The sequence below is a fragment of the Semicossyphus pulcher genome, unplaced genomic scaffold (assembly GCF_022749685.1).
Source record: "Semicossyphus pulcher isolate SPU_LCO1_2020_fin unplaced genomic scaffold, fSemPul1.0.p SCAF_26, whole genome shotgun sequence".
In the NCBI taxonomy this organism is placed as follows: Eukaryota; Metazoa; Chordata; class Actinopteri; order Labriformes; family Labridae; genus Semicossyphus; species Semicossyphus pulcher.
Window position 1 is genome coordinate 7122809 of NW_027211700.1, and position 19509 is coordinate 7142317.

Genomic DNA, 19509 nt, shown 5'->3' on the forward strand with positions numbered 1-19509 from the left:
ATGCAAACCTTGGTGACTTTGTGCGCTTTTGTCTCGCTCTTCTTCTCTGCTCATGCGGATGTTGTGGAACGTTTTGAGGTTTGTGATGCAGTTTATTCAAAAACTTGTGTGTGTATTGAATTGAAGTAGCTTAATTAACTGGTAATTGTATCCCAGGATGTGCCAGAATGCATGAAGTACTTCTATAAAGAGAAGGTGCCAGAGTGGGGGGCTTCTACACCCGGGGCTGCCCGTCTCTGTCAGCGCTTTGTCAACAGGTAAGGAAAGGGTACAAAGTGGGACCTAGTGTTTTCTAAAGTTCATTTTAAGTTGATCATTTGATTATCAGAAAATCTGCTATAATCTTGCAAACAGTGGAGGAAATATTCAGATCCTCTGCTGAAGTAAAGTAGCTGTGGCTTTGTGTTAGAGTCGGTGGTCTCTCAAATGGAAGGTTGGCGGTCTCCTTGGGCAAGACACTGAACCCCTAAATTGCCTTTGAGGGCATAGCCATCAAGTATGAATGTGCATAAATGTATTTAGTTCCTGATTGGAGTTTTGCATAGCAGCCTTTGCTATCCGTGAATGAATGAGTGAGTGAATGTGGCATGTGGTGTAACTGGTCGGAAGACTAGAAAGTGGTAATTGCAGGAGCACACTTCCCAGATATCCGGACAGTGCTGCATGTGTGACGTCCACGGTTGGCTCTGGTTATAACTCATGATTTTCCTCGCTGACAGTCGCTTTCCTATTTAGACTGTTTGCCTTCATCTGAGCGTCGAGTTTGTTTCTTTTTCTTTGGATTTTCACTTATTTTTGAAGTTGTATCTGTAGTCATCCATCTTTTCTTTGTTTGTTCAGCCATAGCAGATTACTGTTTACTCGCAACACTTGCAGAGACCGGAAAAGCAGCCGCTTAGCTCTACTCTCTCTGGCAGACCAACCACTGCTGGTCACTAACTGGGTGCTACTTGTGTCGCCACAGACACCCAGTCTGTAATACTGCAAATGCAAAGGCTTTCATCAGTGGGCCATCGGCTCAATCACCATTGTGTTACCTCATTCGACGATAAATAGTGTCTTAACAGACATTTATTTAAATGTAAATCTTTGAGATTATTACTTTAAAGCTTCTGTGAGTAACTTTTAGTTTGTGTCCATCCTGGCCCCCCGTGCTGGCAGGGCAAAAGGCTTCATCTTTGCTAATCTTGTCCTGTTCATGTGCACGTAATGTTTCCAGATGTCAAATCTCCTCCTGCTGTATTTTAACTGTCAAACGTATCACTCACTGTTCATGGTCAACGGCAAATGGACTGTACTTGGACAGCACTTTTCTAGTCTTGCGACCACTCAAAGCGCTTTTACACAACACATCACCCACATTCACGCACCCTTGGCTATGCCACCAGGAGCAATTCGGGGTTTTGCCAAAGGACACTTCAACATGTAGACTGAGGGAGCTGGGGATCGAACCACCAACCTTCCCAATGAAGGACGACCGACTCCACTGAGCCACAGCCGCCCCAGAATGGCTGTTTTCGGCTGCATGCTGTTAATCTGAAACCAACTTGATGAAAGCGGTTACCGGCATTAAGAACAAACTCTGAGAAAGTCTTACCTTGTTCCTGATGCTCTTTTTGTAGGTCACACAAAGGCGTAACTATTAATCAGTCCCTCCAGGATTTCTCTGGCGTTATTGTTGCAGCCAAAAATGTCTGACTTCATGGCAGATTTTTTTTTAAAAAGTTACAATGCAAGTTGTGACATTTGAGGCTTTATCTCCGTTTAACATACTAAACAACTTTGATTAAGCCATCTATTGGCTGAGGGAGCTGTTGTCTTCTGACATCACTTCCCGGTCAATTTCTGTGACAAGACGCTGAATAAAATGTGTAAAAACTGAATGATACTACAGTCACTAGGTATGAAATGCACATTTTGCAATTCTAATACACATTAAAGGCTATCCACATGTGCAAATGCACATTATCATTAATTACACTGTTGTAGCTACTCATTATTTCGGCTCCTGCGGTAGTATAAAACAATTGATAAGAGAACAGGGGGATTACAATCTTACTGAGATGACTATTTGAAAGCAGCTAAGTGAAGTGCAAAGTTTTAGCATGTAAACATGGATAAATGATCACAAGAAGACATCAAGTGTAATTTGAGGCCGGATTAGGAAGCTCATGAAAGGGGGGGATCCCAACGATCAGCCGCCATATTTTTAAAACATATTTTGAACGTCAAAGAAGTAAGTTTGGTGACGTAAATGACTTCACGCACGCCGGGAAATAGAATGATTGGTCGAATTTGCGGGAACGCAACATGGCTTTCATGACTTCCTGGAGCCATTAATTTCAGTTTGTTTCAGGAGCTTTAAGTGCAGTACAATCAATGCACTCTGTTACGTTCCTCCACTGCTTGTTACTCACTACGTCTCATGTTTCCAAATCACTACACTGAATCTTTGCACCTCCAGGTACCACTTTGCCACACTGTATGACACCACACATCGCATTGCTGTCTACGCTGCATATCAGTTTGAGCCCAGCAACGGAGGAGGCAGAGAGAAAAGGTGGTTTGTTGAGCCCCAGGTTGGTGTTGCATTTGTTGCATATATCCGGTGTGGAAAGTATTAATGTGAATGCATTGATGTCTTAAACTAGGACTGCTGCTTGCATTTAGCCAGTGAAACCCTTTGAAAGTGCGTGTTGTGCCTTATAGCTGGTTAAAATGTCATGGCAAGCAGAGATGAAGGATGGCTACTGGCTGGGGAAAGACTACCCCGGGGTCTACCAAGGAGAGAGACAGGCTCTGAATGAGGACTACACACACTCTGGCTTCGACCGGGGTCACCTCAACCCAAACGGACACCATGCAGGTAATAGAGAAGTACGGTCAGCAGGTGGCAGTAGACACGAGACAAAGATATCAGTTGAGCCCAACAAGGGGGGTGTTTGGGACCTCTGATAATCAAAGCTCTCACTGTAAGAGATGTTTAAACCTGGTACTGTTTGGATGGTCAACTGTTAGACATGTCTTGGTTCATCTTCTTGCATATAACCCTCCATTCCTCTCTCATTCAGTCCCCAGCCGCAACGCCACTTTCACCCTAACCAACGTGGTTCCCCAGAACCCCAAGCTGAACCAGAACGCCTGGAGGATCCACGAGTCCCAGCTCACCAACCTTTTCAGGGCAAAGTGCTCCAAGGCCTATGTGCTGGTCGGTGCCGTTCCCTCAGCAGACCACTGGATTATCAAAAACAATGTGAAGCGAGTCAACATCCCAGACTACCTGTGGAACGCCTACTGCTGTGTGGACAGCAACGACAGACCCGTTCAGAGCGGTGCTGCCACAGCCAGGAACACGGAGGACAACCGAGTGGAGGTGCTCGCTGTGGATGAACTGGGAGGATTCCTCCAGCAGTTCTCCAATCAGCCAGTAGGGGAGCTGTTTTACAACAACTGCAGGGCATGAGAGACAAGGGAAGGACGATGAGGGATGAAATGTTGGTGCTTAAATGTTTGATTGATCTATTTTTTTTAATCTATTCAATTGTGGTGAAACAATTTCACACTTTGACCACATGGTGCACGTTACCATTTAAGTCTAATACATACGTTAATGTCTTTATTGTATCACACATAGATAAGTGAAAATAAACAGCAGAAGATAATGTGACTGTTGACTAAAGCCTTTTTCACTGACAGTGAAGGCAAATACAAGTGTGTGAAATATAAACCCTGCTGAATCACTATCTGTCATTTACTGTAATAAAGCGTATGAATGAATAAATGGGATTCATTTCGTTGTCTTGTAAAAAGATATAAGTCAATCCTTCCAGATAACAGTAAAGGCAACATCTAGGTTTCAGGAATCCATGTCTGAGTTTATAGTGTAACTTTTGACACAGGGCTAAAGGAGCAGCTGATCTTACACAGGGAGGAACAGTGATGTTGATCAACACAAGCAAAAACGGTAACGCTTTATATTAAGGTTAAATAACAAATATGTAATGTTAATAAGCATCTTATGAGGACTTGTAAGGGTCTTATTACCTATTAATTAATGCTTATTTCGAGGACCTTAATATAAAGCTGAAAAAAACAGATATTGGAAGATTTTTAAATGAGCCTAAATTTACTTTTTAAATGGAATATCATTGCGACCCGCCTCCATCCCGTTCATCTCCAATCCATCTCATCAGTGTCCAAGTCCAGCTCCTCAGCTCATCCTGCATCTTTTCTTCACCACCACCAGTGTCCAGACTCCATCGAGGGTTATCCTATCATGCTTTCGGCCTCACGAGTACATGAAGACATCACGATGGGGTCTAATTGCTAAAGACTTTTCTCATTTCCAAACTTGTTAATAAATATAATAATTGGTCACTCATAAAGAAGTCAACAACAACCCTTCTTTGCCCTTCAGGGTGTCCTAAAGTTGGCTAACGTTTTCCACTATGTTGATTTACTCACTGAAAAAAATGTGCTCGTGCAATAATAAACACCAGTAGATTTAGAGTGACTGTTTGTACTGTTAGATGCACAGATTGAATTGTTAACTGACCAAAAGGTGTCCCTCGTGTGAACCTCTGGCTGCCTGATCACAACCAAATAAATTCTCAATCAAATAATTTTATAAAAACAAAAATATATATATTTAAATGATAAAGACAAATACATTTGCACTATTTTCATCTTATTGAAGTCTTTGTTTTCCCTACTTTGAAGGACAGCGTCTAATGGGACCATTACAGACTATTTGGCGTCCAACAGGGAATATTTTTTTTAGCAAAGGACCCGACGTCACCGTCTGACCCATGTTTGGGGGATCTGTCGAGTCTGAGCTTTGACATAAACTGGATTTAGGGTTTCCCCCTCCCCTCACAGCTCATCATGTGGTGGTCCGGTACTTTTTTAGTGTTCTTTTTTCCTGTGTGTTTGTGTACTGGCCTCCGCTGTGTTTCTCCCCCTGCAGAGACTGGACTTGGCTAGCTGTGGCTGGAGCTCTCGCTGCGCACGCCTGCTTTCAATCTACTAAGCACCTGCTGCGGCATTTATACCCTGGTTCTCCTTCTCCATGCTGCCAGATGATTCCTGTCTCTTCTCTTGTGCCTCCGTACCAAACTCCACACTGTCACTCACCTGGGCAGAGTCAGGAAGGTGGACTGCTGGCCTGATGTGTGGCCGCCACACTCACACCTATATTCCAACTCGGTCTCCTGCAGGGACAACATGCTGTCAGTTATTGTGCAACAAACCAACAAAACACCCACAACAACAAAAAACAGCAGCAGTGTGAAACGTTTGAGCGGCTGAGGCTTCATGTCAGTCGGTGCTGATGAGACTGAACACCAGCTTCTTACATTCTGGTACTCCTGGAGCATCTGCTGCACAGACCCTCCAGGAACCAGGTCCAGAGACAGGTTGGTGAAGTCCTCCTCTCTGACAGATTCAGTGCCACACCTGCACATTAAAGGGACAACATGTGTACAAGTAGACTGTAGTCATACATGTGAAGGAAAGGCATCCTGCTGGGGAGGCGTCATCAGTGACATGACGAAGCTTCTATCACAGGTCACTTTGTCATATATATGCAAACATCTGAGTTCATATAAACAGGCAGGAGACAGATGAAGATGTGTTAACAGCACACAAATAACAGAGTCAAAAACCAATCTGTGGATGAATCTAAGTAACACATTTCTGTTTTCATTGCAACACTTAAGATATGAGCAATATGTTTCACCTTCTGCATGTCCTCGTGTTCTGCATCTTGAACACCAGGTTCCTCTCCACGGAGCAGCTGTAGTTCCTCCAGATGAAGGCTGCGACCTCCTGCAGCGGTGCAGCCAGGCTCCTCATCTGTTCCAGGACGGTGGTCACGAACTCGTGGGCATCCTGAACGTACAAACACACAGATTTAATTTGATGCACAGAAACAATCAGTTTGCATTCAGAGTTTTCAGTGTGTGTGTGTGTGGCTGCTGTACCTTATGAGCTCGGCCTCTGGAATCAGACTCCACACCTCCTCCTGGCTGCTGACGTCTCTGATGAAGTCTGCGAGCGTGAGCAGGCTCTGGAGGCTGGAATTCATGTAGCAGATCTGGGCTGGGTTGGGAAACCTGACACACAAAGACAACAAGTCAAATCACACGGTCAATGGAGGGCGAATGTATAGCGCTCCGCTTGCCTCATTCATAATTTCAGAGTCAGTTAGCTTAAAAATCATAATATTACAGTTTGAATAAACAGAAGAATGAGTATTTCTTGTGAATGATTTATATTATTATAAATGAGGGTATACAGTATGAAATTGACCATAAAATATATGTATGTTCTTAGCTAACACAGAAACTCAACACAGAAGTCTTCCTGATAGCTCATTCATATTAGCTCTGGTAGATACCAGGCCTAGTTAGTTGTATTATAATAGTTATATTATCAGCTGTTTGCGCTCGGGTAGCTCAGCCTTATAGGTAGAAAATATCAATGAAAATTGAGTAATACCAATTTAAATATATGTAAAAGTAAGGTACATAATATTATGGCGGATTAGAGTTTAAAAGAAAACTGTTTTCAAACCAGATAAACTAGTTCTTATGTAGAGGTAAACTTTAAATAAAATCTACACCCAGTGAATGACCGGTGAAACTGTCAAAACAGACTGCAAATATTCTACCTGTCTCACCAGACTGAAGAGTCAAACAGGTAATATGAATTATAGTCGACATTTCCTGTCTGACTCTTGATTAAAATGTTTTATAAAAATCAAAAGTAACAAAAATTTGAATCCAAATTATTTTGGGAATCGATCTTTTTGTGTTTTACTATTATGAGTGGAACATTACGCTTCACTGGACAGAATTAACTAAACCTGTCTGTCTGCAGTCTGTGTTTACTTAAGCCAATAGTTTCTTCATGTGGGTTGAAACAGATACACCCTAACTGCGAATGGACAAAACTTGTTCATCCAGCCAGCAAAGGTCAATATTTGAGGATCCCGGGGCTGTCTTTAGAAATGATCCTTGCAAAGCAGCAAGATAACATGTCCGTCATGCATGTTTGTTTACCAAATATATTTAGATCTGGCTACAAGGATGGCTTAGTGTAAAGTATAAAGTTGGATAAGAATTAAAGATCATTTCCTTGGTATCTCTGATATACTATAAGCACCCGTTTAAATGTAACTACACAGAGACAGTGATGCCATTTATAGCAACACTTCATCATCGCAGGTTGCAGGTTTCCACTTCCCCCTTAGTTTTTTCATTAGTTTAAATGTCCAATACGGCCAGGACTTTACTGTAAAACCAATTTATTGTGTGCTTCTTCAATAAGCCTATTGATGTGTAAAAGCACAATGAACAAAAACGAAACAAACGTGTTTGTGGCTGCATATTTTTTAAAAATGGTGGCTGAAAAAGTAATGCTCCTTGTATTTAACCAGCCAGGAATATTCACGGCTGCAAGCTCCTACCCCGAGGTTCTTGTAATTTTCTACAAGTACCAAGGCCCAGCTAAGTTAATTAAGGCCCTGGTCCCTGTGGTGGAGCTTCAAAAGGTTAATCATCGCAGCAGAAGTGTAAATGTAGCTTATGAAAGACATTTTTCAAGTGTATGTATGTTTACATCTTTACGTTAAAGCTGTTTAATCTTGAAGAACAGGCTGCACGATGGTGCAGTGGTTAGCGCTGTCGTCTCACAGCTAGGTCAGGACATAGGGGGCTTTCTGCGTGGAGTTTGCATGTTCTCCCTGTGCGTGCGTGGGTTCTCTTCAGGAACTCCGGCTTCCTCCCACAGTCTAAAGACATGCTCGTTAGCTTCATTGGTGACTGTAAAAGTGCCCGTAGGTGTGAGCGTGAAAGGTTGCCTGTCATCAGTCCAGGGTGTACCTTGCCTCTCGCCCAATGACAGCTGGGATAGGCTCCAGCTACCCCGCGACCCTGAGCAGGATAAGTTGTATAGGTAATGGATGGAACCTTGAAGAACACTTATTCCCTCATTGTTATATCCATATATTTTGTTCTTTTTGTGAATCTGGTGTATTTTACATTAATGCACTGATCACTACTCGTCATTCAAGAACAAATAAATGAATACAAATAAGAGCCAAGGGGTAAAGTAAGTATTTATTAGTGTCTTCTATTGACAGTTAAGACAAATATCACTGTAGTGAAATTAAAAACCTGACCCATCTTTTGACCTGAGTGGCTTCCTGTTTCATTGCATAGTGTTGAGACGTGGCATCAGGGCGAATCGTGTACAAGGGAAAGATGCAACTTATTTTTTAACACAAGAATCATCCAAACATCTCAAAGAAAATTTGTGCTATCATGGCCCTAAAACAAATCCCTATTTTATTTAAAACATAAACTGTGAAAGTTAAGGTGAAGCTGGTACAGCACAGGTTAGAGTGTAGTATTAATGACTGAGAAAACAAAGTAAAAAGTCCATAAGCTGATACATGTCAAATACATTTTTCTCAAACATGGTTTCTGTCAGTATAGTTAGCTCTTATCATGCTGATTTATGTCCAAGTGTTTATTTTTCTGTGGTGTTTAGTTTTAATCAGTTATTTGATGCTGTCAAAAGGATGATTGACAGCTCTGTTGACAAATACGGCTCCTGCAGCTGATTTGTTCCGGATTAGCAGAGTAGAGGAGGATCGGAGAGAGGAGACATATCTAAAACAAATCACTACAGTCACTGAAGATTCCATATCTGTGAACGTCTGCTTCAGAGCAACACAAGAAGCTGTTAAACACGTCGACGTGTGGGACCTTTGCAGTTAAGTTATAGTGTGTGTTTTGGTTAGCGGAAGTGGCTACGATCTCTGCTGCGCAGCTCTGGCTCCAAATGATGTCATCAGCGCAAGATGTCAGCACCCGTCACGGGGGCATTTTGGATTCAGTTTTGTACAATGGGAGCAGATGGAGACGCGTCGTCCATCTATATATACAGTCACTGAGCCCACCTGGTAGCAACTGTGTTCATTTAATGGACTCTCTTTCTGGTATTTTAGTGTTTACAGTATTTAACAACCACATTTTTCCCCCTTCAAATGGAGCTAATTCATTTAAAAGCTTTATAAATCGGGTCAACATAATAACTCTCTTTGAACTTTTTGTAACATTTTTGAATATTATAATAAATACAGTAAAACTACAAGAACAAAAAAGTCAGTTAAATGAATTTCCATCTATTGTAAATTCTCAGGAGCGATTTCACAAAAGAATTGGACACCTCTGCTGCCGCTAAACTGCACAGACCAATATAAACCATGTTATTCTCAGTACTTGCAAAGGATGCTGAAAATAGAATTTGCAGTCCTTTTTGTACTTAATTAAATTAGGAGGAAATACATACATTTAGGGCGAGATCAGGACCTTTCTGTGCAAACTAGCTTCATCCATAAAAGGCCAATTCATTAACACCAAAGCTAATGGCCACACGCAGTTAGAGTGAAATTTATTAGCTCATCATACATCTAAGTGGACAAAGTGGAGTCGGTGACAGCTCTTCTCTGTAATCAAATACATAACGAGGGCAAATTGCACTCAGCTGGAAAACTTGAAGGGCATCTATGTGCTGGAATATTATTACCCTAATATGTTTTTAATGTAACATATTAAAAACATATTATAATAATAACATAAGGACGGGGTGGGTGGGGTTGCAATTAGCAGCAACAGAACATTCTTTGTGAATTCACCCCTCAAGAAGTTGCAAGTCATTAAACCCATCTCTCTACACTCTACAATCAGCAGCAGTCTGACGCTCAGTTATACTTGACCATGGGGTGGTCACTCCAGGGAGGCAGGGAGGAAAGTTTCTCCTCCGTTGCCGTTTCAATGGGCCAGCCCCAGGCCTTAAAGAACTCAACCAGGTTCATGTCCACAGTCTGGGAGAAGGTCTCGGCATACAGGTTCATCTTTCCCTTGTTGTCCTTTGGAAAGTTGCTCATCTTGTGGTAGGCTCCAAACACCTTCTTAAAGGCATCCCAGCCAAACTTGTCCTTGAGCTATATAAAAGGGAACAAAGGTTTATGAAGGGGGTTTTTTAGCCATTCAAGGGATGTAATTCAGTTATTTTTTATGCTGATTTCAATGTTACAAGCGAAAAATAATCCGCTCACTGGATCATGCTCCCAAGTAGTTGTTATATAACTGTGGTGATGTGATTTTCTCTTGAGGGTGTTTAACATCTTGAGGGCCCTTAACAGACCTGGTATTAACATTTCATGATCGTGTGTGTGGACAGCCTTAACTACAGGTGTGAACACACCCAGGACGGACTGAAGACGCAATCAGATCCGATCACTCAGGCCACATACGGAGGTGATCTCGGACGCATTTATCTACATACGTCTGGCAGTGTGTACACACACGTGTCCCGGGCAACTTTAAGCACCTCCCACTCTCCCCGTATCCACGGCAATGATCACGTGGATACGAAGAGACCACTCGCCTCTTATTCCTGTCTGATTTAATATTTCTCCGCTGTGTCTCTTGAAATTCTTATTTTTATTTATTTGTCATGTCACTTCAGCTGTGTAAACGTAGTTTAATGTTTATGTAGAGCGGAGTGTGCACGGAAATACAGACAGAATGTGTCTGTATTTATTCAGCAAGGAGACTGCATTTAAGTTTTTAATACGGGACGATCCCGAACTGACGAGGGAGAGAGATAGCGTATGTCCATGTGCTGTGTAGTTCATATATTTCACTAATAAACACAGAGCTGTGGAGCAGCATCGGGCTTCAAACAAAGTTTCATATCACGTTATCACTTCAGTGTACTCACCCGCTCCTTCACTCCCTCCCTTCCTCCCTCCCCCTCTCTCTCCCTCCCTCTGTGCTTGTGCGCAGCAGCTCTCCCCCTCTCTGTGCTGCGAGTGTGCATCGCAGTGTTTTTGTATTACATGATGTTTTTAAAGTCTTATTAAGGTGAAAGCGGATCCGTGTTCATTTGGATACAGAGCGGGAAAGTGAGATCCGATCACAAGTGGTCACTGAAGACGCATTTGAGGGGCTCGTTAATGCCAGGTGTGAACAGCTGGGCTTAGAGCTGACCACTTGTGATCGGATCACCCAGGACACATGATAACACCAGGTCTGTTAGGGGCCATAGACAAAGTAATTCTCTCTCACATGCATGTATGTCTCCAGGGCCGTCCACACGCTCCATTTGCTGAGATCCCTGCCCCCCTTCACGTACTCCTCTGCTCGGCCGTTTCGCTTTTCAACAGTCATAGCTGGGTGAGCCTGAACAAGATTAAAACATTTGATTGTGAAACTTTGTAATCTTGAAAAGTCAAATACTCTCAAAATAGGACCAAAAAAAATTAAGCTATTGGCTATTCTATAAAATAAAACTCCTTTACTCCACCTTGTCCCTGCTGATCCCCATCACATTTTCATGCACATACACAGACCACAGGTTGCATGTGCACTCTGTGGTGTGTGAGGGGAATTCCCAGCACCTTCGCTGTTGGTTGTGTCCAAGTTCATGGATGGGGCCCCACAAGCCTTTAGTCTTGATGGCTTCGACACTGACCAGCTGAGGTGCTACTGCCTTGTGCGCCATGATAGGATAACCTGCATGCATCCAACCTGGGTGGAGAAATGGATCTTTAGGTTTTCATATATCTGATAGTTGGTTTGCAGTAAGATGTCCTTATTTTGCTGTATATACGTTTGTATTATATGTTAAATTCAGCAGTTAGCATTGAGTGGTGCCAATTGTTGAATTTGAAACTCTTAACTGCTGACAGGTGTTAATGTGAATGGTTGTCTGTTTGTTATAGAGCGTGCCTGCCTTCCATCCAGCATGACTCGGGATTTTCTACAGGATATGCAAATAACAGCCAGGCACATAGAGTCAAATACACCTACCATGGGAAATCTGCACGTCTGCTACAAAGCGTTCTTTGCGGGGAAATTTGTGCGGTATGACTGCTAGGTCAGCAATGGCCTTCATGATGTCATCCCAGAGCACTGCCAACTCATCAGGGCGCTCCAGGTTCCGAATGGCATCTGATGGCACGGTGAGGATGATGTTTGCAAACTCCATCTCTGCCCAGGGGGAGGGAGCTGTGCGCAGCAGTGACCACTGATCTGGTGTTGTGACACCTTAAAAAACAAAGGGACGGCTGTGTTCAGAAATAATCATTAACTACACAGTTATCTTGCAAATATTACCTTGATTAAATGAAAATGTTTTTCTCATTTACACATCCCTGAAATTCAAAACAATCACATTCATCCCATCCATCATCACTAAACACTTTTCATTCACACACACTCAGAGGACACGTACCAAAGTTTCACCCACCACGGACTCACCAGATTTATAGTACGGCGCAGGTACAGCTATCTGCACTGTGACCTCTATGCCATCTTCTTTGGTCTTGGGAGGGGCCACCAGGTAGATGAGTCCCCCCCACAGGTTCCACACCTGAATCATCTCTGAGTCTACAGGAAACCGCTCATGAACACATGGTGCTCTCTTCAGCACTGCAGCCTTGAGAGTGTCAGTTTGACAGCCTATCTGGACCTGAGGATTACACACAGTGTGTTTGACTGATTGTAAGCAGAGTTTGTACTGTATAAAAGGATGCAAGGCTAGAAAGATTGATATGGTATTGACCACGGTGCATTCAAAGACTGTATGATCTTAGAGGGCTGAATAACTGATACACAGCAGTAATGTGGGGAAGGGCTGGGAGAATGCTGTCCCTGCATATGGTTGGCTTGATCTCAACTGGTGGGTGCAACATTTACAGAAACCATAGGATGTATAAAGAATGGACACAGTCATCGGAGCATCATCCTTTATCCTTTATGAAGCCTTTATGAGTTGGGTTATTTGGCTGTTGGTATGTCGGTTTTCTGGTGCCTGAAGTGCTCATATTTGGAAGTCAGGATGGCGCTGGAGGGAAAGGAGGAGTTATCAAAGCTAAATACTATGCTAAAGCTTGTGGAATGGAGCAAACTCTCTGCTCCCTCGTGTCAGATGAACGGCACCAATACCCTTTTTTGTACCAGGCTGTAAACATGTTTATTTCTGCTTTAAAGTTGTGCATGTTAATATGGGGCCCAAATGGGATTGACTCGCTTTTGAAAGCCTCAAGTGGTTACTCATGGAAAAATCTCAGATCCCATCGGTTCTAGTCTGATGACAATTTAGCCTTTAACATGCCGGGCGTGTAGCCAGTTTTTCGCGTGCTGCATTGTTTACAGAAAAAAAACCCAGTTTTTTCTAGTGATTTACTTTAATTAAAGGGTCTTGCCTTTGCCAAAATTTCAACATCATGATGCCTTTGTTACATGATTTGTAAAAAGTAAAAATGAAGCTTTGTCAGGTCCCAAGAGGAGAAGAAAACTACTTTTAGAAAGCACGTTTGTTCAACGGAGGTCGGATCGATCATTTCTGATGCATTCCAGGAAGTCGGGGAATTTGAACGCTGACAGGCTTTCGTGACGTCGCGTCAGGGAATTTTATCTCAAGATGAATTTTAGATCGAGAACAGATTGTGAGCTGTTAGCATGCAGATATCGGGTTATAGAGATTAATAAGAAGCTAAATAATCATCAGATGATCGCTGCTTTTGCTCTCTTGTTTTTCCTGCATACGCCGCAGCCTGCTGATACGTGATTGGTCAGTATTACTCGGACTAAAATCCACGTCCCTGCAAATGTAAATAGAGATTTCAAATGGAACTGCATTTTTTGCGAATTCAGTGTTTGCGTCATTTATCAGCCCTGGAGACTGAATCACAATGATTTCAATAATTATTTATTTTCACGTGCATTACCTTCCATCCCTTGTTGACAATCTTTGCAGGTAAGGCGATGTAGGTCTTCATACCAGGAGACAGGTAAAGGCCTGTACTGACCCACTCTTCCCCTCCTACACACACATGGGCACAAATCATGTCAAAGAAACCCAATGAATCACATGTAACATATTCAGTGTTTAAGTTAGACTAGGGTAAGTAGTTATCATATTTGTCGACAACACTGAGCTCTTACCTGACGTGTTAACGTTAACCGTGACCTTGTGGTTGTGGAGAACAGGCATGACGGGATTATCTTTGATGAGGTAGGGCAGGAGAGCGTCAGGGTTCGGGCAAGCCTTATACACCTCCCGAGCCACACTGAGGAGCAGGTGGTCCTTTGGACTCTTCACAGGGCAGGTGTCGCACACCTTCAAATAAAATTGATATTAAATATGATTAAAGATGTTGCTCTTACACATCTGTTTGGTTGTCAGCTCTGTGCTTTTCTCTAGTTTTGAAAATGATTTCTGTCCTTCTTTTTACTTACCTGAGGCATGCCCGACTGCATTAAGATGCCAGTGAGGGTGGACAAGACCTGCGTATAGGAGCAGCAGTCATGAGCTTTCAGATTCAAGTAGTTGGCACAGTCTTGGCCCAGCTTTTTCAAACATTCCTCTTCGTGCTTGTTCAGCTCTTCCCCCCTGGTAACATGGCTAGCGAAGCGGCGAAGCAGGTGGCGGAAGTGGTAGGTGTCTTTGACGGACATGCTCGGCACAGGCGCCTTGTATAAACCTCCTGAGATGGTTGAACCCATCAGGCTCAGGCCCATTTTGTTCAGGACATGGTTCCCTGAAAGGCATAAAAAGCCATGTATCATGAATTGTATGCAGTGATTGACTAGGCATTAGAGATGTTTTAATACTGTTTTCATTCATTTTTTGCCAATAACGTTTACAAAATCTGATGTTTTGTATGGGCCTTTATTGTGTACCGATCTGGAAAAAGAGCGCTTTAAAAATATATATATATGTTCTATACATACATCATTGTTATATTTTGACCTAACCCTAAACCTATATACAGATGTAACAGAGTAAATGCCATAATAAATAAGAGACTGAAATAGAAGATAAATAATTCTCTCCCCCTCTCTCATGAGTCCTGTCTCCTAACATTGCACTTTTATCGTCTTCTAGTGTCATGTGATATCTTACATTAAAGGGGGGTATTGTGCTAATTTCAAGCTTCATATTTCACCCTGTGATACCTGTGGAGTAGCTTAGCATAATTTACAGTTAAAAAAACTAATAATTCTTCTCACACTGGCGCTCTGTGCAGGCCCTCATACAGCCTGTGCCTGAAACGACTCACTCAGCTCTGTCCCTCTCCGAAGCCTGCTGAGGCTGCACTTTGTGACGTCACAAAATGCAGCGTGTAGAAAAAACAGTGTGAAACCTGGCGTTCACAGCAGACTGAGCTGAGAAGCCTGGGGATTACTCCAACACACTTTTACCTACAGATTTGAAACTTCACCCACATTTAGTCTGGACAGCCAACATTGTAAAATTATATGTATGTCTTAAAATGTGAAACAGCATAATACCCCCATTTTAAGTTAAGTCATCAAGCTCTTGTAGTGCATTATCATACCTGCAAAATCTGTTAACGGGTTTTGTCCACGGTGTGTTTGTGCCCAGTACCAGGCATGTCCACCCATCAGCAGGCCTCCTCCCTCTGCCACAAAGTCTTGAATTTCCTCTGCATGGTCATCGGTGTACGCATGGGACACGAATACGCTCAGGTCTTTTTTGAACACTGACATCTCACACTTTAGCCCGGATTGGTTCATATTTTTGAATGCAGGTTTGGTCAATACACCAACGACCCCATTACGGCCTTCGTCCAACCAACGAATGGCATTGCACCAAAACTTAGTCAGGCTCTGCAATTAGTTAAGATTGAAAGAAGGGCAGTGGTTTGTTAATCACATTAAAACATTGGGCGCATCAGTACAGTACAGATTGGTGTTTGAGTTTTTGTCTTAATAAGTCAAACTGAGCATTTAATGACAATCTGCTCTACCTCTCGTCCCAGAAATCCCTCATGTGTTGTCACAATGACACGTCCCTGCCCATAGTAGGCTCCTGCCATGAATGCTCGTCCATCTTCGGTGGTCCCGATGGGAAAGGCCAGCGGGCCGTGGATCAGGATCTCAGAAGCCGTGCAATTACCCTGCAGGTCAAACTCTGGAACCCCGTCAAGTAAGAACTCCAGATCATCCTCAAAGTCCTTCCCAATGCTGTATTAGAAAGGGGAAGAGGAGACCTAGTATGAGAGATACAGTCTTTTATATAATTACAGTTTAAAATACATGTATCAATGTTGTGACTCTGAGTCATTTGTATGCTGAGAGTGTGCTTGTTATCATTGAATGTATTTGTATGCTACTGTATGCCACACCTGTTACTCTTAATATGAGATTATGATTGGCTAATCTTGTTTCTACATAAAATACAGAAAAAAACAATACTTATGATTATCATAATCGTTGCTTGTGAAGCAGCACAAGTTCTGTTTAGACGATGTGAAACTTTTTTAATCCTGAGAAATCACTGCCATTCTTTTAGCAACAACTGGAGTGTGCTTAAAGTCACACGTTTGATCTGTCCCTACACTACCACAAATAACAAGCTCCATTTTTTTCGGGGTTTTTTTGCCTATTCTATTGGATAGTGATGATGTTAACAGTTTTGATATGCATGTTAAAGAAATAATCTCAAAGATTTTCATTTAAATAAATGTCTGTTAAGTCACTATCTATCGTCGAATGAGGTAAAACAATGGTGATTGAGCCGATGGCCCACTGATGAAAGCCTTTGCATTTGCAGAATTAGATACTGGGTGTCTGTGGCGACATTTGCGAAAAAAAATCACAAGCGGCGCCCAGTTAGTGACGCATTTTTCAACAGCCAGCAGTGGTTGGTCTGCCAGAGAGGGTAGGCGGAGCTACGCGGCTGCTTTTCCGGTCTCTGCAAGTGTTGTGAGTAAACAGTAATCTACTATGGCTGAACAAACAAAGAAAAGATCGATGACTACAGATACAACTTCAAAAATAAGTGAAAATCCAAAGAAAAAGAAACAAATTCGACGCTCAGATGAAGACAAACAGTCTAAAAATGGGTGCCGCCAAAGAGAACGAAACTGAAGTCTTCGAGATTATATTTTTAACCACTAGGTCACCAAAAAAACGTTTTTTTTTGCCACTATTATATTATTACTGTTGAAGCAATTGCATTTATCATGTATTTATTAAGATAAATCACTAAAACAACTGAAGTAAATTTCTTAAGTGATTCTAGTGTAGTCTTGCATTATAATTATACTTTCAAATTAAAAGTTATCATTTTGATAAATGGAATATTTTAAATGTGCATTAAAAACAGTATCACACTCACACTACAGACATCCAGGAGGATGGGATCTGTGGGTAAACAGGGACGCACTCAACCCTTCCCTGATGCTCAGAGAAGTAGATCCCCGCCACACCAGAGACCTTATTCCCTTCAAACAGAAGCAGCGTGTTCTGCTTAGGGTGCTTTTCAGCCCATTCCCACGCCTGCCCCGCTATCAGCACCCCTCCTCCAGCTTTCATAAACGCCACCAGGTCCTTTACATCTGCACCCACACTGTAGGCATCGGTCACATACACTCCAACCCCAAGACTTTTATCGAAGGACCCGACGACTTTGGTTTGGAAGCTGGATTTGCTGAGATTATCAGCAACACCCTTTACGTTTTTTTGGACCCCCACAGACAGGTTGTCAGATCCATCTCCTCTCAGCCAGACCAGAGCGTTTTCCACCAGAGCAGGAACAGCGGTCAGGTAGTTCTCGTGACCCAGGACTACAATCCTTCCTTTGCCGAACAGAGAGGCAGCCACATGGACCTGGCCTTCGCTGTTCATTGCTAAAGGAAAGGCATGGTCTCCAATGAGCACCAGGTCACTGGGAACAGAAGAACCACAGAGGTCCATCTCCCTCAAGCCTCTCATCAGAGAGACATAGGCCCCTTCATGGTGGTCGTGGGTGTGCTGGGTTGCCATGATGATTAGGATCAATGATCTGAAGAATAAGGAAGAAAGAGGGTGGATGCAGGCAGGATGGTAGACAAAGGTTTGTTAAGTCAGGTTCAAGTTGAGTTGGTAATTGAGCCTAAACAGTTGTAGATGTAAGTTATGTCAATTGGTTTTCCTGTTGGCAAAAAAAGAGAGCAAACAAATAAAAGTACTGCTAATGCCTACTCTATCAAACTTTTATAAACAGGAAATAACAACTAAATCTCTACAAATAGTTCATAGAACAAGTTATTAAGCAGCCGAAACCAACCAAAATATACCTTCTACCTTTCTTTACCTGGAGGTTTAGTTGTCTTTCAGCTTGTATTATTAGACTGCAGCACTACCGTTCTCCAGACAGGCAATCCACCAGGAGCACTACCTGACAGGACAGAGGAGAGACTATAAATGAGAGCAAGAACAGGATTTTGCAATGTCAGGGAAAATGACAAAAGGAGGAGGCAGTACAACCCAGTGACAGACTTTTAATGATGGCCAAGATCAAACATCATTGGATCATACTGTAAACAACACCAGTCTGTCAACATTCTCACTGTGTGAATGTCACAGCATGTACACATGAGGTTTTGCACAGCGACACACCCTGTGTGAGACTCTTTAATGAACCTGTTTATTCTGTCAGCATATGTTAATATTTGTGGATTAACACAAGGCAAAACTTAAGCTGTTAAATAAATTAATAATTATGTATCTTAATGAAGCTTATGATGACTATGTTTTATAGAGAGGTTGTGTTTTGTTTTTTTGGTACTCTGACCAGTTTAAATTGGGCGACAATTGCTTGTATGTAGTTGCATGATTTTGTCCTGTAGGCACTTTCAGGCATTAAAAATAACTATATAGAAATAATCAACCTTGTAGCTGATGGTCTGCTTGCTTTTGCAGGTTATATAGAGTAATTAGAAACAGGAACTTTAACTAAAAAAGTTACCACATTAATTAATACATTCACAAACGCATTGATTCCAACCCAGTTTAAGTGTACCGTATTCTGTTGTCAGACACCCAATCACTCCTTCTTTCTGGTGCCATTGTTTGAGTAATATCAGCCTGTCTTAATTTTTTCAGACATTAAACATATTATAACATAGCCTACAAAAATATAATTTAACAATCAATGTCTATGTGCGACTAGATGTTATAAAAATGTTTTTGGGTGCCTCTAAAATAAATAAACAGACACTTCTAATCTTAAGGGCTTGTCCAGCAACCAGCCATCATAACAAAATAAAACCTAACCATCCTGTTTTGCAGGAGGTAGTTTATTCATCGGTTATTCATCAAAACATGTAAGGTTTAAACGGTGAAGGAAGATGACGAACGGGTATTTGTTACTGATTAGACAAAATTACAAAGAGACCAGCTTTTAGCTCAAGCCGGTAAGTAAATAAAGTACATTTATATTGCTTTCATTTTCTCACCTTATGTCTTGCTTCACCTTTTTGGTCAGCTGTCTTCTTGTGGGACTGACTGGGTGGAGGAGGGAATAGGTGAGTCACTCGCTGTTCAGCGGGACATTAAAATGGAAACTTTTTAAAAATGTACAATTTTTTTTTTTTTTTGTATCAAAGTCTACTTTATCTAGCGGACTTGGCTACCGTAG

General features: G+C 42.1%; 2 protein-coding genes across 2 annotated transcripts; one reads left to right on the plus strand and one right to left on the minus strand.

Annotated features, from left to right (window-relative positions):
• On the plus strand, positions 1 to 3463 carry LOC138604521 (endonuclease domain-containing 1 protein). The gene is made up of 5 exons (XM_069676453.1): positions 1 to 78; positions 157 to 257; positions 2465 to 2579; positions 2710 to 2866; positions 3072 to 3463. Exons 1-5 carry the CDS (start codon positions 1 to 3, stop codon positions 3461 to 3463), a joined length of 843 nt encoding a protein of 280 aa, XP_069532554.1.
• A 4644-nt stretch (positions 3464 to 8107) lies between these two features.
• On the minus strand, positions 8108 to 19359 carry LOC138604593 (TRPM8 channel-associated factor homolog). Its single transcript, XM_069676539.1, has 13 exons — positions 19328 to 19359; positions 18184 to 18267; positions 17227 to 17892; positions 15854 to 16070; positions 15422 to 15713; positions 14319 to 14620; positions 14025 to 14199; positions 13808 to 13902; positions 12336 to 12546; positions 11886 to 12122; positions 11380 to 11603; positions 11142 to 11255; positions 8108 to 10012 (listed from the first exon to the last, which is right to left on the minus strand). The coding sequence occupies exons 3-13, from the start codon at positions 17871 to 17873 to the stop codon at positions 9770 to 9772; spliced, it is 2757 nt and encodes a 918-aa protein (XP_069532640.1). The 5' UTR covers positions 17874 to 17892; positions 18184 to 18267; positions 19328 to 19359; the 3' UTR covers positions 8108 to 9769.
• Positions 19360 to 19509: the final 150 nt, after the last annotated feature.